Raw genomic sequence first — 24,878 nt, 5'->3', positions numbered from 1 at the left:
GAGGAGGTAATCCCTCTCGGCCACCACTAAAGCTATCCACGATTACCTTCATCTCAAAATAGCAAAGACTTCGCTACAAAGGTGGAGGTGTACGAATTGCATGATAGCCAAAATTTTGTTTGAAGGAGACAGGATAACTAAAAAAATGTAACCTTTTCGAAGTTTTAGACCTATAAATTCTTCTTGTGTTCACTCAATTCAAATGAGCAACTTCGATATCACAACACAACGTAGATGAAGTTTCGTGGTTGAAAATCAGGTGGAAAACACGTTACCTACCGGAGTTTCCTCGTCCATAAGGTAGGCCCCATGCCCCTTGCTGATGGCTTCCCTATATTCTTTGTGCGCTTGTTCTTTTTCCTTCACTTCACCAACGATATGCTTACCATTGATGAACGCCTCAAAACCACAAACTATGACCAGAAGGACGTCAACAGAGAAGGTATGTTAAACTTCTATTCAACAGTACTTCGGGAGCTTTTTAAACCCCGTTAAGATAAAACAGCGGGCCCGATTCGTCGGCAACGTGAACCCTTAATTTTGAATTCATTCTCTCAACCAAAACAAGGGAAAAAACTATTACAGAGAAGTGAATCACCTGGATAATATGAGAATCCAACAAAGTTTACCCCTCAACTATAACCACAAGTCCGAAGGTCATCTGCCGTAGCCAAGATACAAATTACAGGAGTTCGAAAGTTCATCACACAAGTTTTTTAAAAAGAGTTTCGAATTTTTCTATAAACTATCAGGCCGTCGACTAAAGACAAACCTGCTGCCATGTCGTCGAGAGGGAAAACGTATTTAGCTTCTATGGGCGTCGAGCTGTTATTGCTGTACTCTTGAAAAACTATCACCTGTGGTAAAAAAAAAAAAAAGAATATAAAAATGATTTGTAAGCTTATCATTGCCAAAAATTCAAACAGCTCTTGGAGAGAGACGATAGGAGCTACGTCACGCTTCGGGCATCTTAAACTAGATCGCTTGCAATCCGTATGAATCTTCTCCATCCTTGACCTTACTTCTTCCAGGGCCCCTAAGGATACCAGCCTTGCAGCTAACTGGGCTACCCTGGTAAAATAAAGTTGTCTTGTCTTGTCTTCCTTCTTAGTTTAGTCTTGCCTCTCTGGTGTTTTCCTGTCTAATCAAACTAATCATTAGTCATTACTAATCATTACTAATTTGCAATCCGTGTCAATCTGCGCCATCCTTGACCATACTTCTCCCTCTTGGTTTATCTTCTCCCCTTCGATGTTTTTCCACCTTGCCGATCTAATATTTTGTAGCCTTCTTCAAGATGAAATTGATTTTTCGCGCCCAGAAACCGGAAAAAATGTGACATAATATCAGAGATCGCGATGCAGCTCAATCAGAAAGGGAATGAATGATGTAGCCTACCAAATAAGCTTAATCAAATTTTCCTCGGCAATTTGACCAACCTGAGCCGCCAAATCCAACAGCCTAGCTCTAATATGAACTGACTGCAACGGGATGGACTTGTCTCCAGTTCCCTTAAGTCCTGCCTCAACTTTAGTCAGAGGATCCACAATTGACATCACATCCGTTAGGACTACACTGCCGCGATGGTCTAGGAAAAAGCATTTGAAATCAGTTCAAAACTCTAGTTACATTTTCAACTATTGTAAGAACATGCTTAAAAGCAATAACAAATAGCAAATAGACTCATATCGCAATTTATTATCCATAATATAATTGAATAACAGCGACCTGTCACCTTAATTTTAGAAACCTACAAAAAAAATTTCAAAATGGAGGACGTTCATTCAATACCTTCGGGAGCAGCTTCCGAGCTATCATCGAAAAACCCGCTATCAATCGAGGCATCATCTCGATCAGCGACTACAACATCACCACGCAACACAAACTCAACCAGATATCTGCAAAAAAATGGAAATTTTTAAAGATCTTTGGACAGATATTTTACACACACGTATCGTAAATAAAGGTTATAGTTCTAAAAAAAGTATCAAATAAATCTGGCCCTGCATAACTGCCGAGGCTTAACGCACTTTTTTTTTTTAGCATTACGTGACTTAGGGTAGTAAACAGCCTCAAGTAAGCTCCCTAACAACTCTGGGAAGGAAGAGAGACTGTATCACTTCAGGCTTTTCCAGAAACGAAAAATCGTTTCCCGGCCAAAGCTTGGCCTCAGTTTATTTTACAGATCCAGAATTGATCAAGATGCACCGTCTCTTTTTAATATGAATCTATTATCCAACAAACAAATACCGAGAATGGAAAATCTTATCAAGAAAATATGTGTTGATATAACACCGAATCCTCCCAACTAATTTAAAAGAAAATGTAAAGCAGTTTATGAATCAGATCTATGAAGTCCTCTTAACTGCAACCCTCAAAGCTAGGTGATGGACACCAAGCACTGTTACAGTTACCTTATTTTCTGTTGGTTCCCGTTGTAGATGGCAAACTCGTCGTCCTGAAGATCAAAAACGATTTTGTCAGTTACAGCAGTCTGGTGGAAGCAACTTGCTTACTTTAAATGCCTACACAACCGACCTTAAAGTCAGAAGGCTCATTATCCGTGTTTCTCACTCCATGGCAGCTGCTATAACCTGGTGGAGGCGAGGTCAAATCCATGGCAAATGTCTTGAACTCCTGAGGAACCACAAAACACCAATTACATCGGTTGTTGCTTGTGCTTTGAACGTCACACCTTATTGACCAATAGAAACATCTTAATTGGCTTCCCACCCCCCCTTCCCTTGGGATCGAACATAGAGGCTCGACGATTAACGTTCAGGTACCAGACTCACAATCACATTGTAAGAGTTCGAATTCTGGTCAGAACTATAGTGCTGTTTACTTTGGAGAAACACTTTACTGTCACAGAGCCTCTCTCCACCCATGAGTATAAATGGGCGAGGGGGGAGGAAGGGCTAGAGAGGAAGGGGGGGGGGCAACCTGAGATAACCCTACGTCCCATCAAGATGCAGTAGCAATACTCTTGGTCGTTTCAAGTTTCAAGCAACAAAAACCGCAACAAGCTCTGACTGCAATTTGGGGGTAACTCGAACTTAAACCACATATTTTGGGCGACCTACATGTGAAATGTGAAATGTGAACTCACCCATTTCTGTTACTTCATCAGAGCGTTTTCCGTAGGAAAAAGAGGAAATACAGGACGTTTCATACAGGCTATGGTATATTGTGTTGTTCATCATCATCTTAAAAGGTTTTTTAGAAGCCTCTCGTGTTACTATGAGTTTCAAGATTGTTACCTTGACTTTACCCAAGGCGACCTCATTCACAAGCATAAGCCTTGATCCCTTGCTTCCAGGTGCCGAGTACTTGGCACTGGTGCTGTATGAGAAAAAGTAAGAAAATGATGAGGTTTGAGCTTAATTTTGATATAAGACTTTCCTAACTTCGCCCACTTAGATACAGTAAGAGATGGAACTCAGGTTATCCAGCATGTGTGCAGCAAACGCTCCTCTTCCTCCCGGAAAAAAAAAAAAAGAAAAGAAAAAAAAAGACGAAGTATCTTATTTAGAGAAGTGACAACTTCATCCTGGCTGCAGACTAAGAACAGTACCGCTCCAAAGCGTGATACGTGGCGCGAGTCAATAAAAACCGGTGGAAGATATCGCAACGCCCCGTAAAGGTGTGGCTTTCTAGAGTTAAACCCGTGAGGAGATCTTTTATTGATTACCACATTGTTTGAATCGATTGAGAGGCACTGACTGTAGATTATCGAGGCTGGATCATTCAGCACACAAGTAGCTCCTACCTGGCAGAATTGGAAAAGTAAATCCCACTTCCTAACATTCCTGGGTCTGAACGTTGTCCTCCAAAGTCATCCACGACAATTTTAGGCATAAGAAGCCCTCTACAAGAAATTTAAAGTACATCTTACATGTTCCCCTCCTCCTCTAAAATATGATACTGTACATGACTCTTGAAGGTTTGAGAAATAGGAGAAAAGAAAGCTCGATATAATTTCGAACAATGTTATAACAACAACAATCCACAATCTTAATAATACTCATAAAGACGTACCTTGAAAGTATGCCTACAAAGTTTGCCACCTGCAATAAAATTAAAGTCACATCATTACATATACCCTTTACATATATGCAGCCAACTGTCTTCAGCTCCACTGTCCATTAGCGCACGTATCTTCCTTACAGGAAACCTCCGGGTAAATCAATTTAATATCTTGTCCTGTTACCGTCTCCTTTTAACGATTTAAGATATCAAGTGCACGCGCGGTTAAAATTAAAACAGAATATTAACATACACAAAACTATAGAAGAAAACTAGAGAAAAGGAAAGAGTGCAGAATTACTAACAAGAACGTGACAGTTAAGCGTTACTTTTGCAAATGGCGCTCACCTTCGATGCATGGAAAAGAAGAGCATTATTTCCAATGTGGGGAGAAAAGGCAGTTTCCTCCACAGGACGGTGGATAGAGTATACATTGAGTACATCAATCTCTGGAGGACTGACAAAGAGAGCAACATTTACAAGTTATATTCAACTCTTATATCTCTGACTTACGTCTGTTCAATGTCTAAAAATACATCTATCACGAACACCTTTAACACGATAGGTAGACTAAATCCTACCCCTCCCCCCCCCATCCTTCCCCACTCCCAATCCGGAGCTTATCCCGGTTTCCAAAGCACAAATCCCTGGATGGCATGCTTGTCCATCGCCAGGTAACCACCCAGCTTTTCATCAGGCTTCCCTGACCGCTGGCCGGTACCTGGGTGGAGAGAAGCACTGTGAGAGTGAAGTATTTGGCCAAAGAACACAACACAGTGACCTGGCCAGGTGTGAAGAAACAGAACACGAACATTAAGAACTGAACCTTAAGAATCTCAGAATTGAACCTTGCCAACAGTTGTATAATTTTTAATTAGAACCTGGCATGAAACCGAATACTGTTTATCCTATCAAAGGGCATGTTTATTGACCCACGCATAGCTTTCACATACCAGAATTGAGTTTAAGCCTTTGAGAGAGGTTGTTGTTCATGAGTAAGGATAGTTTTTTTTGACGAGGTAGAGCCTTGGAATCAAATAAAATCTAATTCTGGGAGGATACAGCCAATAAAAACCTTAACACCAGGTCTTGAGACCAGCCGCTTGACCCTGAGTCCAGAGCACTAACTGTGAGGCTACCTCGTCTCCCACCCTTTTGTGTGGTTACAGCCAATTCTTTGAATGTGATTCACACACTTGTAGAATGCTATCAAATCTCCAGAAGTGTTGCTAAAAAAAATTAGTAGTTGTTTTACAGTGGAGTTCTCAACTTCAGTTGTTTGATTTTCTTACCTTGTTTCGCTTGATTTAACAAGCTTTTGGATTTTTTTGAAGCCATCACTTTCATGGTTAAGGCATTCAATATAGGACTTGAGTGCCCTGTACTTGGAATGTACATCTTGTCTGGTTTTCCAGTTTGTAGACTCGCCAATGCTCACCATGTCTTTAATAAGCTGTCAACAAATAATGATAATTTAAGATACAATCAGAAGAAATGGGTAACCCTTATAAGCTTTACCGTACCTACCCAAACTGTAATCTTAAAATTGTCACCAGTATTTCAGAACTGGTGAATCAAACAACTTCCTTTCAAATACAATGAAATTTACCAGTAAGCCATTTGAAAGGATGTTCATGATCAACAGTATAACTGACACCAGCAATTTAACTCTTCAACTCCCAGAAGTTACTAACATATAACATCTCCCTTTAATTCCATGTAATATCCAGCAAACAGGTAATAAAAATACTTAAAACTTTTCAGGTAGATGTTGTAATCACAAATTCTCCTAACTAATTTACAAGAACATGTGTAGCAAATAGAGGGGAGAATTAACAATCAGATCTCAGGAATTTAAGGGTTAAACAACTATTCCCACCCACATGATAAAAAACACTCATGAATCAACCTTTTCTAATATCTGAGATGTTCCTTACTTGACAAAAGTCTTGTTTTTGAGCAATGAGACGCTTTGAACTTATGTTTTCTCCTCTGTTCTTGTGAGGAATAGCTGAGAAAAACTCATCAGATAGCTGGTGAATAGTGCTGACCCCTTCACCATCATCTATTGATTTTCTCAATAAAAGTAAGATTGCTTCAGCTTTCTCTACATCCTCAAGTTTGATGGAACTGAGAGGAGTGGCCAGAATATCTGCCAGACTGCCTACTGCCTCATTCCAAATGTAATTGATAAGGTTTGCAACTTCAGGGGAGATTGAAGAATCTTCTTGAGAAGATGATTCCTCATTCACCAACTGAAAATAGACAAGAGACATATATCAATAGACAACAAAAAGATATTTTTCCTGGGGAAATAAGTTTGAGATATGTTGTATCTTGTTCTACAAAATACTACGATTTGAGCATCCTCTTTTATGCCATAAATTTGTCTTACAGAGCAATATTCAATCTTGTTGTCCTATCAGTGGGTAAGAGTAGTCCCAAGAAGGACTATTGTTGGAAAGAAAATCACTGAAATTTCAAAAATCTTGATGTAAGTAACTCTTGGAGTCCTTGTCAGAGTCAACTTTGATGACGACTTCCACAAAGGTTGCCAAAGTGTCAATCACTTCTACCAAAAACAATCCCTCTCAGGACTAATGAATAAAGGGGGTAAGTTTCTAGAGAAACAGTGGTACTGTGTCAGTGGGAGGGTATAACAGTGTAATTTAGTGTTATCAATTAAGTTGATAACGCGAATTGGCCACCATAAAGAGTTAAAAGGCTGACGTTTTGAGTGTTAGCCTTTTGTCAAAGCGATTGGGACTCAGGACTATTCACACTAGGACAATCAGACCACACTATCAAATATCTTTTTTCTGTGAGGATAATTTCCAAACAGATTGTCAAAGCCTCTGTCACCCTCCCTTACAATAGTCCTTTCCAGGACTACTCTCACTCTAGATCAAGGAATTTCTCATTTTCTTCTATTTTACTCAGACAAAAATTACCATTTTTTGTTAAATACATAAGTTAATACCCACCTGTTTCAGTCTGTCAGAGCCAATATTAGGTGATGGATACTTTGATAATTTCTTGTAACCGTCTGCAAATTGCTGATCTGTTATAGCAATGAATGCTCCAAATGCCTCCTCAGAAGAGCTGAAATATCTGCACTCCTTTGTTCCTTCATTATATCCCTGCAAGAATCAAATGTAAAGGTTACCGGTAACCTAAAAGAAATCACACTTAAAGCAAAAATAATTATGTTTTGCTAAGGTGTGATGTATCCATACAGTAAATGCATATTGTTAAGTCTTGTGCATCTTATGTAATGGGGCTCCAGGTACATTTTTCATATTCACCTTTTAATGAGGGATAAAATTTTTGTTGCTTCAAAAGAAAAAAGCCAAATTCTGCAATATTACTTATTACATATATGTCTACAGCCAGGTTGCCTTGAGGTTAATCCAACTATTCTGATTAGTTCTTACTTAGCTGGGATTTTGCCATACAGATGGTTTCCACAGAAATGATTATCAGAAGTGTTTACAAAGAGGTGGTAAATTCAAACCAGACAAGTTTAATCCAAGTGCCATGATGATGTATGAAATTACTTACTAACCTTACTTGCTTGAGCTGCACTGGGTAATATTGGCCTGCAGTCCATACTGCCATGACCTTAGGCCAATATTCCTCAGTACTGCCCTTGCACTTAGTTACTAAGAGGTCAATATTCAAAACTGCTGATCACATTGCTTTTCTTTGGAGTTACAACCCAAGGCTAAATACTCGAGCAGAGTTTGCTGTTGTTAATTTCATTTCTGTGAGTGGGCTGAGTAACAATGCAAGAGATACACAGTATTGTTTTTCCACATCTTGCTGAAGAAATTACAACAGCAAGGCTGATGGCACTAATTTTGTCAACGACCAAATTTGAAACATTTGTATCTACATATAATTTGTGGTTCAATTGCTACATTATCATAATCTGGCACAAAAGGAGATAAAACTCAAACTGATTTTAACTGTCTAACAACACTCCAAAATTTGATCTTACCATGATGAATGCCATCAAGGTACCTTGGTGCGTAAATAAGCGGTATCTTGAGCTGGTGCAAGGTACATGTGAAGGAATGAAGTGCAACTCCAGAGAGTAAAGAAGAAGAGGACCCTCACCAGGATTTGTTTTCTGAAAGAAGCAATGCTATATCTAGAGCATCAATTACGCTTATTATCAATGATTACCTAATAACTAAAGGTCTTCATTGTTACTTTAAAAAATTCAGGTTTAACATAATTTTTACCCAAACTTCAAATCTTGTAAGCCTATGTGGGGATTCTCCAAGTCATGCAAATCTTTAAAGTTCTCGCATGTCTGAAATTGTAACAACCAGAGTTCCAGAGCTAAAGTAGGGCTCCAAGGTCATTTTCTTTACAAAAAGCCACCTTTTGGCAACCTTCAATAGTAAAATGGTTTTCAGGAAAAAAATTCTGGTTCCCCCCCCCCCCCCCCCCGCCAAAAAAAAAAATAACCTTCATATAAGTGGGAAGACATTTCATGTCCACTACATTAACAACCAGTAGGACATGGTACATGTTTATTTGCAACACTTTCATTTGCCAAATTTGTATGGTCAACCTCTTGCCAAGTTGCAATTTTTGTATATTATAGAAAGAAAAGAAACAAGTTACAAAAATAACCACTGACTGAACATCTTGAATAAGAAAAACTGACTTAAAATGGCCCATTTACGGGAGAATACCACCTGATTGGTGTGTGTTTTGAGACAATTAACTGTCACATAATTTTTTATCTGTGCTGTAATTAGATCTTGGAAGTTGAGTAGCCATAATAGCTTATCTATAATTTATCTTTTAAAGTTGAACAAAGCATTACCGCTAGTAGGGCATCTTTAACAATTTCACAGTTTGGCTCATCAAATTCTGGACCATCAACTGCTTTGTAAGGCCACACCCTATTAAAAGGAAAGGTTGAGACTGAAATGAAAGCATTACAGGATCATATTTTTCTTAGTTGGCTAGCTAACCAGCACCTTCCCAGCCTATGGGCACATCAAATTGAAGGTTTTTGCTGGTTTCCATAGCATGAAGCAATTCAGTAACATCACCAAGAGGCCAGCAAAGTCTGTCGACTCCCTGCTCTTGGTTAATGTATATGCTCTACTGCTAATAGCCTGGGATTAAGCCACCAGAACTGGACACACCCTAGAGTGAAACTGATTCAACCAACCCCAAGACTGTGGTACGTACTTGTAAGGGATGGCCGTAAAAAAGTTTGATAGTCAGTATCAATGGACACTAATACTATTGCCCTTTCTTAAAGTGAAACCTCCAAAAAGAGATATCAGTTAGTATTGAGCCAAAAGTATGACTCAAAATGTAAGACTATATACCACACGTCCATGGTCAACATTACCAATAACATATCTGATGTATTTTATTACACCTACTTTATTCTATTGAGATCTGGAAGCTTCTGTTTCTTTGTAGGTTTGGTCACATTATCTTCCCTTTGGTTCTTAGCTATCATAATAATAAATGTAGCATGCATACAATAAGCACAAATTTAGCACAGATAGAAACTGTAAAACTCCTTTTTAACCTCTGATGTTTCTGTTTCAAGGATGGAAAAAAATAGGAGACATTTACATGCAATGGATAGGGTTGCTAATTAGAGAAAATAATTAGAGGACTTCATGTTTTAAATACAATGATCAATTTGACTCAAATGATTATGTTCTTCCAGCTGTTTTGTCAAAACCACATCAAAGGAAGTCAATTTTAAAGGGGAAAAACTGCATGCTTTTATCTGTATGCCTTTCATGAATTCAAATAACTTGCTTGGTATCTGATACCTTACTACTAACTTTTCAAGATTTAATAGTTTGGAGTTTAAGATGTGATTAAAAAAATCTAAAAGTAAGCCAAGCTGACAATCATAATGTGCCTCCATAACCCAGTTTCTGCTGCAATATAAATAACCAGAAGCATTTCAACTTCCCCTGAATGCCAGGTTTAGTAGTCTCAATTTAATTAACAATTTGTGATTACCAATTTACTCCTGGGTGATATGAAAGTGAAGTACTTTGCCCAAAACTGACAAAATAATCTTGCCAGGATCAAAATCAATGCATTATGGAATTAAGTCCAACCCCTACTATTTGATATTGTAGTATTAGATCCTATCTGGAATCTTAAATGAACCAATAACAGAGGCCATTGGGCTGTTGAACTGTTAGATCTGACAAAGTCAATGTTCACACAAAATTGACAACCATGAATGCCAAAAAAGTTTGTCACAGCTTACCAACAATCTTGCCTGAACTAAAGTTCTGTGATTCAAGGGTTTCTGACAAAGGAAAAGGCTGTGGATCAACAAGTTTTCCAGACTTGATGCAGTCAGTAATGAAATCAAATGGAACCACTGGAATTCCAAGCTTCACTGCAGTTCTTCCCTTATACGATGACAAAGCTCGTTCAGAATCACCAGTCACCAGAAAGTTTGTCTACAAAAAATAAAATAGATATTTTGATAATGGAGCTTGTAATACAGAAATATACAAGTTTCAACAAAACATAACTGTTGCCACACAAGCATTTCCAAATAGGAGGTGTATTCTTATAGACTGCTAGATTCTCAAACAAAACAGTCTTATATTCCATCATAGAAGACAGGAATAAGTGAAGGTACATAAGTAGAGATTGAGAGCTTTATTCAAACTAACCCTTAAATTTATTGTGCCATAAAATCTGTTAAGTTATTAATAGCAAAATATTTACCCTTGTAATGCTCTTATTGTACTTTTTGCCATCACCTACTTTTGCCAAGTCTAATGCCTATTTCAAAACATTTGAAACCCTGTAGTAGGTATCAGTATACATGTTTTTAGTTTTTTTTTTTTTTTTCAGACAGGTTGGTAAAGGTATCGCACCTTTACATCAATACACTCTCCATAGGCCAGAATGACAGCAATGCTGAACCAAACCCTTTCCCCTCCCTCTCCCTAGCCTGCTAGGGTCCCCAATTGCAACATTAGCATGATTATTGACAAATTCGACTGTCATAACCCTAAAAAAAGGAAACAGAAACCTTTCAGGCTGTGAGAATTTCAAGCCAAAAATAAAAAAAAGTCACTATTTCATTTTCTATGATCAGCTAGAGAAAGTTTCTTTTCAACAACCCATACATTATTCAGTTGAACTAACTTCGATTTGCCCATAGCTAGCTGCCCTATCATTCTGTGACAGAGTTCGAATGCCCCCTTACGGACCAATTTAGAATGTCGGACCATCCATAACACCGAATTAAAATCACCAAAATTTGGTTATTGAAAGATTAAAAATCGTTTGAACTTATGAAATCCTCCAGCTATTTACAACCCACATTGTAGGCTCAAGTGTCGTTGTGGCCAAGGGGATTTTGCTATACTGGTTGAAAAGCCTCGTCGTCTAAGTTGACGAAGAGCCAAGCTACGTTAATAAGCAAAGCTACGACTGAAACTAAAGATTATTTATACCTGTTTTGTTAGTACATATGACAATGTACCGCCATTTTCTACGATCTTTCGTCGAATTTCTTCCTTCCCTTTGTACGTTAGCGACAAGGAAGCAGCAAAATCAACCACGAACTGGCAATTTTCAAAGACGCCGGAGACTTTCAATGTACCCATGTCTAGGACAGAAGGCATACACTTTGTGTTTTCATTTTGCACTTTCTGCAGGTAGCTGCGCTGTCAGCGCTAAATAAAGAGATGGCCTGGGAATGAACTTACACCAGAGAAAATGTCAGGCGAACAACAACAATAATGGCCGACTTTATCATCACAACACAGCGGTCAAACGTCCAGCATGCGCGAAGGGAGCAATTCTGGCCGACCCCCGCTAAATAATTTCAAAGAAAAACATAACATGTAACTACTGCCTCGCAAAATAGGCGAAAGAAAATTGAAAAGTTTATAAATATCTGTGAAGACTTTATTGCCTGTTTGCAGTCTGCAAGTCTGATCTTCGAAACCTTTGTTTCTACGGGCGACTTGACCGGCTACCGGGGTACACGTTCCCCATTTCTTCCACCTGCTGGTTTTCAGAGGTTTTCGAGTCCGGCTTTGGCGCAATTAGTTTCCTTCCATCGTAATAAACTTTTGTAAACATACTGGTGTTAAATAAACGGTTCGGTGGCTTGGCTAGCTAGCGCGCCCTGGCAGCAACACTTTGTGTGCCCGGATGAGCAGTAGAGGCAAAATAGCTCATTTTCGTCGTTTCCGTCCAATTTGGACGGTAATTGCAGATTTTATACGCTTTATTTCAATACGAGTCGCTTCTATTTGATCTTGGACGTTTCTGACCATTTCCTCCGATTTTGTGGTTTCCGTGAGATTTCCATCCAATCGATTTCTGTCCCATTTCAGACGCTTCCGTCTGATTTCAAACAAATTCCGCCAAAGTTCAGATGGAAAAGTTCTTTCGACTACTCGCCATCACACAAATCTGCTTTTTTGAAGGAGAAGTTACTTAGTGGTCATTCCTAACGGTCAGAGAAGGTTAATTCCGCAATTGTACAAATAAAATCAATGTTGTTTTTCCAGATTTTGTAATAGCGCAACATCATTAGGCCTCAATCATTTAAGGTTTCCCGGTAATTCATTAAATTAGCGGCCACAATACACTCATTTACCCCAATTACCGGTTCAAATCAATATTATCCAAAATAAAAGCCGATTTGCAATTGGCTTACCTTTATCGAAGGGCAAAACAATGTTTTTCGAGCAATCAAAACCAAGAACGTCCTCATACAGTCACAATGACCATGACCATTTCGTTTGATTCCTAATCATAAGCTCTAATTGTTTTGTTTGTTTTGAACAAAACGATTGTTTTTAAACTACTCATTGCAAGTCTTGCTAAGCCCCGATTCAGACGAGTCATGGCAAACAACAGCGGACGAAAAATCGAGCCTATTTTTGCATGGGCAGAATATGAGGAAAGCCCTTTAGCAGATCACCCAATGCCAAATGATTTTTCATCACCAAAGGGAAGTGAATGGCCCTGTACCAACGGAAAAAGCAGCAAACAAGTGGATTTTCCGCGCGACGAGCCTGAACTGATAGTAGAGCCTTTTGATATAGAAGGAGCTGCCTCTCCCCCTTGCAAAAAGTTTCTGTCATCTAAACGATTGTTTAGAAGGCGCATATGGAAAGGAAAGAAGAAGTCATCGTCATCCGTTCAGATCTTTGAAGATAAAGATTACCACCCGGACAATTGTGAAAATGTGCCATGTTTTACCTCGCGCCTTAGTCCTCCCAGCATAACGTACCCAGGTCATGTGCAGGTCTGTCTCCCTACAGGTTGTCTTCCTAGTGAGGTGATGCTTATGTTATCTGGTGGTGACACGGAATCAACGCCACAATCGAGGGATGTGATGGTAGAAGACACAGAAGTTGATCTCTGGCTGAAAGATATTTGCAATCAAGCAATGACTCCGCATACTTCTGCGCAACCCGTGATCTCTGCACCAGCTAGTCCAGCTTCGTCTAGTGCTAAGGACCTCGAGAGAGATGTTCCCGAGGAAAAAAAGTCTTCTCTGGGTAGCAGACTGATGCTGTTTGTCCAGAATCAAAAGGGAATTATTCGCCGAAATGCTATTTGTGAAGAACTGGAAATGACCATGGGCTTGGTAAAAATCAACGGGATGAAATTCAGTCTGTGGCACCTCCGGGCGGAGTTGTTGAACACTCTAAAGATAAAGAAATGATAAAGCTATCTGTGGGCCAGACTATAGCTGTAACTTTTAGTTTAATAATGAACAAAAAAAGAATTGTTTTCGCTTAGATGTAAGATGTTTGCATTATTTTCGGTTTCGTTTCAGTTCGTTTAATGAAGTCAGGCTGTACTAGAATTTATTAACGGGAGAATGTTTTTCTTGAGTATGGAAAATGTTTTCTATTTGGGCAGTAAACTAAAACGTCAAGAATCACGTGAACATTTTGGAACCAATAAGGTTCACTGCTAGAGTATTGTTCAGTCTTCAGTCTTATGGTCGGAAGAAACACCAAAAAATTAAAGTAATATCGAGATCCTTCGGAAGGCACTCTAACACTCTGTTACTAATACTTCATGGGATCCGGAGAAGGTCTTGCTCACAATATATGACTAGTCAACAGGGGTAACAAGAGATACGAGGACGCAAAACTAAGCTAAGCAAAAACGAAAACCACGAACAAAGACAGTTACGTAATAACTTGTTTGCACTTAACAATCATTGTGTTCGTTTTTCTAGGGCGCTACACTTGGACTTTTCAACAGCAAATGTTATTTGGCATTCAAATTTACAACGCATTTTGTGGTGTGTTGTCGTCAGAGCAAAATTGTATTAGTCGATAACGACTGATCAGAAAACGCGAGTGACTAAGTCGTGATTGGTTGAAGTTTTTCCACGTGGCAGACTGTCAATTGGCGCGAAGTTTCTCGGCCAATCACTGAGCATAGTAAAGTAAAACCAAAACAATGGCACACCGATAAAAAGACAAGAATCCATCGTCTTTCGTAAATAACGTCTAAGTTAAAGGAAAGGGGATCATCGTAACTGCCATAATTAGAGGAGAATTCAGCTCCTTACTGACCTTACTCTGCTAAGCGAAGTACACACCATGGATTTGCTGGAGAGGATCAGGAAAGTTGTGAACGGATGCAGGCAGATCTCGCACGGTCAAGTCAGCAACCTTCCGCATAATTAGAAAACAGTCGGTAGACTAGTAATAAACCTTGCCGGTTGAGTTGATATCTAGAGAGTGTGCGAAATGGTAGACAAAGCAATACTCAGGAAAATCCTGAGATCAGCCTGTAAAGCATCTCGCAAACAATGATCATCAAATTCATTCAGGGTCGTTATTAAGATACTACGTACAGAGTCAGTTTCAGTGTTGACTTGTCTGCACCTTTCACTGTCAGCATAAGGGTGTAGCAGGGTTGTTTTTTCCCTACTTATCTTCTTACCGGCCATTGCTTTGGTGATTCTGAAAACAACAAGGACAATTTTGTGAATCCTGCAAGGCTTATCAAGCTGCGCGAAAGAGACATTCCTATCAAATTCATGGGACTGCTTTTGGGAACGAAAATCATTTTAACTGGCACTAATCGTAATACACTTAATGATTTAACACTATTTAGAAAATATCAATTAATCTCCTTTTATCATTTAGCAGATGTTTAGCTGTGAAGTGAAAGTAACGTACAATAAACGGCTTGAAATACCTCAGTGCAGCTCGATAATTGCCAAATGATTATTGAACCAATGTTATGCAAATATTTGTGCCTTAAAACAATTTTTTCCATGCTTTAGCAATCACACTTTCAAGCCGTTTTTTTGCAATATTGCAACTTTTGCCAACATGCAAGCGCCGAGATACCACGGAGAAAATGTTAGGTATACAGGTTGACAAAGAAATAAAATTCCAAATGAAATAAAATTCAAGCGAGGAATCGCTTTAGGCGTATGGCTACCAAGGTGTTTAGGACTATTTTTCGGGTCGCACTCACGAGAACCAAAGTGAAGGTTAACAGAGATTTATTGTCCATAAAAACCAGAATACTAAAACTACCAAGACATTAACACGAACAAGTAGCTAAAACAAGCAAGTGGCTAAAAACGACCGTAAACTAAAGTAATAATACAACAAATACCTACTAATGGAGGCGGAAACTTCCTAACTATGAGATCAAAGCATATAAAAACAAATCTAACCATTCGCCTTCTTTTCTAAGTATTGATCTTATTTAATTTCTTTCTCTTGTATGTAATGATCTTGTCCTCTCTTTATGTATTAATTTTCTAGCAGATATACATGTGTATATGTTTTCTCATAATTATTATTTTATGTTGTGTACAAATACAAATATACATTAACTCTACACCGCCCAGATTAGGTTTCATTAGTTAACTTTCAATACCTAATAAACAGTGTGTCAAAAACAGTGTCAATTACAACTCAAATCGCGAAAAAAACCTAAAAAGCGAAAAAAAAAAAAAAACTACGTAAAGTGATTCACGCAAACAGTCAATAGCTCAAGCGTTCTCAGACTGAAAGGTAGGCGTTCACTTGTAAACGCTAAGCGTGATTTTCGCTTCTCCTCACAAAGCAATTAAAAAGGTACACTGTACAAAAGATTTTCGACTACCTTTATCTTATCAAAGTAAAAGAAAACTAAACCTGAGCAAAATAAAAGAATAAACTTCCATATCGGTCCCGCTTGTGCCAAAGGCCTTCAAAAGTCACAAATCGCAAAGGATCCTTTGAATTATTAAATACAACAGAAGAAAGGACGATAAGTTCGCCTTTTATGTGCGCGTGGGACGCAAAAAGGGCGCTAAAGGGTCAGGTTTCAAAAACGATAGATAGGCAAATCAACATGAATAAACATTGTAACTAAGATCGTAACTAAGGAGAAAAACGTTTTCGGGGTAGTTAATAGTCAATAGAATCGGCTAGTATCCTTAACATTCCTGCAAGTCGAAATAATCTAAAATCTATAACCGTCTCCTTAGGAAGCATCCTTGAAAGTCACTTACACCATCAGTATTCGTTTTTGATAGTTTTTCTCACCTATTCTGCCACGCAAAACTTGTTTAGGGAAACTATATATCATTATTCCTCATCCTCTACTGCTTGTTTACAAAGTAATTTTTTGACTAAATTTTTACACCTATCTTAATCTCCTTAATCCTCCAGCAATAAAGCAAAGGATTTAAAAGCGAGGAAACATAAACAAAAATCGTAGTAAAATTATGGCGTGTTAGGAACATGTCTCCGAATTCTTGCAAAACGTAAAAGGTTAACTCGTTGCCCAGATAGGGGAGGTAAGTGATCACAAAAAGTGCAAGTATATATAGAACGGTGAATACAGATTTTCTATATTTTGAAATATCAATGGAATTTTGATTTGCTTGAACTCCTTTTTGATGGTGACGAATTATTCCAAACACCTTGTAATACGAAACTGCTATGACCAGAATACAAATCGCCGCTGCCGTCAAGCTCCATTTAGCAAATTGTCTATGTCCTTCGATAGATGCCGAAAACTGGTAACGCGGACAGTTACAAAAGCAGTTATCAAGCACACCATTATGGTAAAAAGAATGGTAACTCGGCGCACTGTAAGAAGAGACCTCCGGCTCATGCAAAGCCATCTTTCTGCAGCAGCCATCACTATGACAACGACCGTCAAGGAGGCAAAAAACAGACCAACACTAAATGAAATCAGAACAAGAGTGCATGTCATACTGCTTTTCCTTAAATGTGCTAACTTATACGCAGCTGTAAGTGGCAAAGTTATTAGTCCTGTGCAAAAGTCCGTGAAGGCCAATCCAGCAAGAAGCACATGGGATGGAGTCCTTAGCGTCGGGTTTCTCCAAACTGCTGCCAAAACGAAAGCATTCCCTGTCACTGTCATGGGAGCGAGAAGAAACGCAAAAACACTGTTCGCCAGAGTTGCCCAATAGTTAAATGAGATGCTCACATTTCTATAAGTATAAACATAACACAACCTATCTAATACGTCAGATGAATTGGACAGCATTTCTGTTTGCAAACTCGGATTTGAAGCTCCCAGAGTGAAGGATGATTGGTAATACAAGTGTTTGGTTTTCCGAGTAAACTTTTTCATTAGAGAAACATTACCCTTTTGGAGTTTAATGAGTGTCCCAGCTCACGCGTCGTCTCTCGCAGTTTGATGAATCTTGTTACGATTGCATCTATTGAAAAATAACCACTGAAATTATTCAGTTTTTAATCTACGTATCATGATGTCCTCTTTGTTCAATTAAAACCAGGAACAGTTACATGCAATGTAAAAAAAAAAAAAAATCTCCAATTTAACAATCTTTCAAGATTTTAGTGATGCTCGACCGATACCTTTTTCTCCCTACCTCCAAAGTCGCTTTGTCTCGATCAAAATAAATGAATTTCGCATATCAAAAACATTTAACAGCTGTTTAGCTTGTTTACCTGTTCGAAGCTGGATACAATTACTCTACCCACCGTCCTGGAATCTTCAGTTTATGGCTTTGCAGGGTCATCTTAAAGGGGCGAAATGTTTTCTTTGATGTTCTATTCTTTATAATATTTATTTTTTAACAAATTATCGGTAAAAAGATATTTTGAAATTGTTTCAGTCAAAAAAGTACACAAGTTCGTTTGTATCGATTTAGTCGCTTGTTAGTGTACCCGAAAGAAACATTTATATAATCCCATGTGAAATAATTGGACGGAGTAAAAACAACACATGTAATTGGTTGAGAAGATAACTGAAAAAAAAGATTTTCCATGCCAGTCATCAGCTTGGAAACAACATGAAAAATAAACACGAAAAAACCTCACAAAGTTTGGTGACTTAATGCGTAACTACCATTTAGACAAATTTTCATCCGAAAATCTGATAAATCCAAATAGACATTACCTTTTTTAATTCATTGGGATTTGGTTTCTTTACAGGAACAAAGAACTAAGCAAAGTAGGCTGCTTTATTGCTCAGTTGTGGCACCCATCAACTATCTGGGAGGCGTGGGATTAAATCCCATCAAAGCCTCAACTGTTTCAAGAGTCTTTTCTGAAATTTCTTAAATTGCAGCTCACCTGCAAGGAATTTTTCTTTGTATGTATTTCATCTTCAGGTCAAAATATGATTACTTATTTTCACTTAATTTTTCATGTCCTTTTCCATATTTTATAAGGGCTTAGTGTCATTTGAAATCATGTCCCTCAAATTGATTTTCTTTTGTCCTCTCATGAGGCTACAATTTCAGCTGAGGGGTGGGGGGAAGGGGGCACTTAAGAGTGGCCAATAAGGTGTTTAAACCTGAACCTGGAAAGAGAAAATCTTTTTATTTTGCGATCCAATTTAAGAGCATCTTTCTTAGACTTCAAATCAGAGTTAAAAAGAAAAAAATGCCAGAACCTCAAGACATAGACCATGCACTGCAAACTTCATTACATTTACAAGGCTTTTGGCCCAAAAATATGACCTGATCTTGAGACCAAATGGCAAAACGTTATCGCTCGTTGGAGACTTGTAAGACCCCTAAAACCCATACCTCGGACTTGAAAGAGGTCTACTGTTGTTTGATTTGCTTATTGAGCGCTTTATTGTCGCTTTATCATCTGTTTTGCTCAAAGAATTAAGCCACGCTGATAAAAATTTTTTTTATCAAACCAGAGGTCAATCATTGAAATATAAACAATCATCGTAAGACTTACCCGTGGAGGTCAAACTTTTCCGAATCTGGTTTGCAATATCATCGTTGATTTTACTGCTGCGTGCGAATTACTCTACATTTTTCCTCGGATTATCAAGCATCGCATTGAGATTTCTGTTTCCGATCAAGTCCAAAATCGCAATGGCATGTTGATTACTGATTCAGCATGCCTGCGTCAGAAACAACGAGGTCAAATCAATATAAGTTGCGTCAATAAAGAAAAAATAACATACAGCCGTCCCTTTGCAAATAATAATCATCAAGATCATTCAGGGTCGTTCTAAAGATACCACGCACAGTGTCAGTTGCAGTGTTGACCTGTCTGCACCTTTTACTGTCAGTACAAGGGTGTGGCAGGGTTGTTTCTTTTCCATAGTTACTCACCTTCTTACCGGTAATTGATTAGGTGATGCTGAAGGTGAAGACAACACTAACAATTTTTTGAATCCTGCGAGGCTTAATCAAGCTGCGCGAAAGAGACATTCCTATCAAATTCATAGGACTGCTTTAGGGAACGAAAAGCATTTCAACTGGCAATAATCGCAATACACTTACTGATTTAACACTATTCAGTTTGAAAACATCAATTTATATCCTTTTATCATTCATCACATGTCTAACTCACTGGCAATTTTAAGGCAATATGATGGTGAAGTAAAAGTAACGTGCGATAAACGGTTCGAAATATCTCAGTGTAGCTCGATAATTACCAAACGATTAAACATACTAATGTTATGCAAATATTTGTGCCTTGAAATAATTTTTTCCATGCTTTAGCAATCACACTTTTAAGTCGTTTTTTGTAATATTGCAACTTTTGCCAACATGCAAGCGACGAGTTGCCACGGAGAAAGTGTTAGGTATACAGGTTGACAAAGAAAATTAACAACAAAACTTGTTAAAGTAAACTTCCGTGTTACGCTTGCGGCGACTGAAACAAAATTCAAGCGAGGCGTCGCTCTGGGCACATGGTTACCAAGGTGTTTGGGACTACTGTACGGGTCGCAATCACTAGCACCAAAGTGAAGGTTAAAAAAGATTTATTGTCGATAAAAACAAGAATACTAAAACTACTAAGATATTAAGACGAACAAGTAGCTAAAAAAAGCAAGTGGCTAAAAACGACCGTAAACTGAAGTAATAATGCAACGAATTCCTATTAATGGAGGCGGAAACTTCCTAAATATAAGATCAAAGCATGTAAAAACAAATCTAACCATTCGCCTTCTTTTCTAAGTATTGATCTTATTTAGTTTCTTTCTCTTGTATGTAATGATGTTGTCCTCTCTTTATGTATTAATTTTCTAGCAGATATGCATATGTATATGTTTTCCCATATTTATTATTTTATGTTGTGTAATACAAAAACTCTACACCACCCAGATTAGCTATGCTATCTGCGGTGTACAGTTACCTCTCTTTCATTTGTTAACTCTTATTACTTAATAAACAGTGTGTCAAAAACAGGGTCAATTACAACTCAAATCGCAACAAAAAAACTAAAAGGCAAAAAAAAAAAGCTACGTTAAGAGATTCAAGCAAACAGTCAATGGCCCAAGCGTTCTCAAACTAAAAGGTGGGCGTTCACTCGTAAACGCTAAGCGTGATTTTCGCTACTCATCAGAAAGCAATTAAAAAGGTACACTGTACAATAGATTTTCGAGTACCTTTATCTAATCAAAATAAAAGAAAACTGAACACAAGCGAAATAAAAGAATAAACTTCCACATCGGTCCCACTTGCGCCAAAGGTTTCAAAAGTTACAAATGTAGCAAACGTCAGGATCCTTCGAATTACTAAATACAACTGAAGAAAGGACGATAAGGTCGCCTTTAATGCGCGCGTGGGACGCAAAAAGGACGCTAAAGGGTCAGCTTTCAAGAACGATAGATAGGCAAATCAACATGAATAAACATTGTAACTGAGGAGAAAAACGTTTTCATGGTAGTTAATAGTCAAGAAAATCGGCTAGTATCCTTAGCATTCCTGCAGTAATAATCTAAAATCTTTTACTGTTTCCTTTGGAAACGTCCTTAAAAAGTCACTTACACCATCAGTATTCGTTTTTGATAGTTTTCTTCTACCTATTCTGCCACGCACAACTTGTCAAGGGAAACTTACTAGTGAAAATTTGTCGTTATTCCTCATTCTTTGCTGCTTGTTTACAAAATAGTTTTCTCACTAAGCTTTTTACACCCATCTTTATCTCCTTAATCCTCCAGCAATAAAGCAAAGGATTTAAAAGCGAGGAAACATAAATTATACTCGAAGTAAACTTGACGCATGCTAGGAACATGTCTCCGAATTCTTGCAAAACGTAAAAGGTTAACGCGTTACCCAGATAGGGAAGGTAACTGATCACAAAAAGTGCAAGTATATATAGAACGGTGAATATAGATTTTCTGTATTTTGAAATATTGATGGAACTATGGTTTGCTTGAACTCCTTTTTGATGGTGACGAATTATTCTAAACACCTTGTAATAAGAAACTGCCATAACCAGAATACAAATCGCTGCTGCTGTCAAAAAAGCTCCATTCAGCAAATTGTCTATGTCCTTCGATAGATACCCAAAACTGAAAACGCGGACAGTTACAAAGGCGGTTATTAAGAACACCACTATGATGTAAAGAATGGTAACTCGGCGTACTGTAAGAAGAGACCTCCGGCTCATGCAAAGCCATCTTTCTGCAGCAGCCACCGCTATGACAACGACCGTCAAGTAGGCGCAAAACTGACTTACACAATATGAAATCAGAACAAGAGTGCATGTCATTCTGCTTTCCCTTAACAGTGCTAAGTTGGACACAGCTGCAAGTGGCAAACTTATTAGTCCTGTGCAAAAATTCGGGAAGGCCAATCCAGCAAGAAGCACATAGGATGGAGTCCTTAGCGCCGGGTTTCTCCAAATTGCTGCCAAAACAAAAGCATTCCCTGTCACTGTCATGGGAGCGAGAAGAAACGCAAAAACACTGGTTACCACAGTTGTCCAATAGTTAAATGAGATGCTTACATTTCTATAGGTAAAAACAGAGCAAAACCTATCTAATGCGTCAGATGAATTGGACAGCATTTCTGTATGCAAACTCGAGTGATTTGAAGCTCCCTGAGTGAAGGATTATTGGTAATACAAGCGTTAATTTTAGGTTAAACTTTTTATTAGAGCAACATTACCCTTGTGGAGTTTAATGAGTGTCCTAACCCACGCGTCGTCTCTCGCAGTTCAGTTGATGAATCTTGTTTCGATTACATCTATTGAAAAACAAGCACTGGAGGTATTCAGTTTTTAATCAACGTATCATGATGTCCTCTTTGTTCAATTAAAACAAGGAACAGTTATATTCAAAATAGAAAAAAAAATCTCCAATTTGGCAATCTTTCAAGATTTTAGTGATGCCCGACCGATGCCTTTTACTCCTTACCTCCAAAGTCGCTTTGTCTCGATCAAAATCAATGAATTTCGTATATCAAAAACATTCAAGAGCTGTTTAGCTTGTTTACCTGTTCGAAGCTGGATACAAGTACTCTACACAGCTACACAGCTGTTGGAAGAATACAATTACTCTACCCACCGTCCTGGAATCTCCAATTTACGGCTTTGAAGGATCATCTTAAAGGGGCGAAATTTTTTCTTTTACGTTCCATTCTTTACTATTTTAATTTTTGGCAAAGTATCGGTAATGGGGTATTTTGAAATTGTTTCAGTCAAAAAGGTGCACAAGTTGGTTTATATCGATTTAATTGCTTTTAAGTGTATACTCCCATGTAAAATAATTGGACGATGTAAAAACAACACATTTAATTGACTGTATTCACAACAGCCATATTCCTAGCAAAGTTAAAAACCACCGTGAGTCCGTAAGAAACCAAACTATCCAAACAGCTGAAAGACAGTTCTAACAACGAAAACATTGTAAAAAGCACTGCTTTTTGGTTGTCGGTTTGGAAAAAGTGGTGTTTAGAGAAGGGAATTGACAAGAAAATCAAAAATTACGAGCCGACCTGGCTTAACACATACCTCGAGCGATCCTAGGCCGAAATTAAAAACAAACATGGTTAAACCTCGCAAACGACAATTCCATTTCATCGAAAGTGCTTCTGACACAGACTGAACAATTCCTTGAACTGTTTAGCCAGACTTTGAACTCTTTTGCCTCAAAGATGTGAAAACATCATTGTATATTATTAATTGGAGGAGAATCCAGCTCCTTACTAACCCTACTCTGCTAAGCGAAGTACGCACCATGGATTTGCTGAAGAGGACCAAGAAAGTTGTGGATGGATGCAGGCAGATCGCGCACGATCAAGTTAGCAACCTTCCGCATAATAAGGAAGCAGTCGGTAGACTAGTAATAAACTTTGCCGGTTGAGTTGATATCTAGAGGGTGTGTGAAATGGTAGACAAAGAAATACTCTGAAAAATCCTTAGATCAGTATTATAGCATCTCGCAGATAATGATCATCGAGATCATCCAGGGTCATTATTAAGATACCACGCACAGAGTCAGTTACAATGTTGACTTGTCTGTACCTTTTATTGTCAGTACAAGGGTGTGGCAGGGTTGTTTCTTTTCCCTAAATTGTCACCCTGGCTGACAGGGTTACCTTACCTGGCAGACCGGGCAACCCGCCTAGGTGGGTCACCCCACCTATCATATAGACGCGATCAAAATAAAATAAGAAATTATATGGAAAAACGGGTTACCCCACCTACCTGGGGTTCCACCTCCATGTAAATAGGCCCTAATGGTTCGAGATATCTCAGTGCAGCTCGATAATTACCAAATGATTATTAAACATACCAACATTATGCAAATATTTGTGCCTTGAAATAATTTTTTCCATGGTTCAGCAATGACACTTTCAAGGCTTTTTTTTGCAATATTGCAACTTTTGCCAACATGCAAGCGCCGAGTTGCCACGGAGAAAGTGCTAGGTATACAGGTTGACAAAGAAAATTAACAACCAAACTTGTCAAAGTAAACTTCCCTGTTACGCTTGCGGCGACTGGAACAAAATTCAAGCGACGCGTTACTTTGGGAGTATGGCTACCAAGGTGTTTGGGACTATTTTTCGGGACGCAATCACGAGAAGCAAAGTGACGGTTACAGAGATTTATTGTCGATAAAACCAGAATACTAAAACTACCAAGATATTGACACGAACAAGTTGCTAAAACAAGCAAGTGGCTAAAAACGACCGTAAACTAATCGAGGCAAAAACTTCCTATAAATAAGACAAAAGCATTTAAAAACAAATCTTACTATTCGCCTTCTTTTCTAAGTATTGATCTTATTTAATTTCTTTCTTCTCTGTGTAATGATCTTGTCCTCTCTTTATGTATTAATTTTCTAGCAGGTATGCGTATGTTTATGTTTTTTTTGTCAAGGGAAACTTACTACTGAAAATATGGCGTTATTCCTCATCCTCTGCTGCTTGTTTACAAAATAGCTTTCTCATTAAATTTTTTACACCCATCTTTATCTCCTTCATCCTCCAGCAATAAAGCAAAGGATTTAAAAACGATGAAGAATAAACAATAGTCGTAGTTAATCTGTTGAATGTTACGAACGTGTCCCCGAATTCTTGCAAAACGTAAAAGGTCAACGCGTTAACCAAATAGGGGAGGTAACTGATCACA

General features: G+C 38.3%; 1 protein-coding gene across 1 annotated transcript in view; it reads right to left on the bottom strand.

Annotated features, from left to right (window-relative positions):
• The window catches only part of LOC131780165 (protein mono-ADP-ribosyltransferase PARP4), a 33,297-nt gene extending 21,537 nt beyond the window's left edge, over positions 1–11,760 (bottom strand). The window contains 18 exon segments of the mRNA XM_059096784.2: positions 280–413; positions 773–857; positions 1,440–1,588; positions 1,792–1,898; positions 2,415–2,458; positions 2,539–2,637; positions 3,261–3,342; positions 3,770–3,868; positions 4,039–4,067; positions 4,375–4,483; positions 5,319–5,479; positions 5,964–6,281; positions 7,011–7,166; positions 8,027–8,158; positions 8,867–8,945; positions 9,441–9,513; positions 10,298–10,496; positions 11,508–11,760. Of these exon segments, the coding sequence (XP_058952767.2) occupies positions 280–413; positions 773–857; positions 1,440–1,588; positions 1,792–1,898; positions 2,415–2,458; positions 2,539–2,637; positions 3,261–3,342; positions 3,770–3,868; positions 4,039–4,067; positions 4,375–4,483; positions 5,319–5,479; positions 5,964–6,281; positions 7,011–7,166; positions 8,027–8,158; positions 8,867–8,945; positions 9,441–9,513; positions 10,298–10,496; positions 11,508–11,678 (2,226 nt within the window). The 5' untranslated portion in view covers positions 11,679–11,760.
• Between the last annotated feature and the right edge of the window lie 13,118 nt (positions 11,761–24,878).

Source organism: Pocillopora verrucosa, chromosome 9 (genome assembly GCF_036669915.1).
Source record: "Pocillopora verrucosa isolate sample1 chromosome 9, ASM3666991v2, whole genome shotgun sequence".
Classification (NCBI taxonomy): domain Eukaryota; kingdom Metazoa; phylum Cnidaria; class Anthozoa; order Scleractinia; family Pocilloporidae; genus Pocillopora; species Pocillopora verrucosa.
The sequence above is the reverse complement of the archived record's forward strand: the minus strand, read 5'-3'. Positions and strand labels throughout refer to the sequence as shown.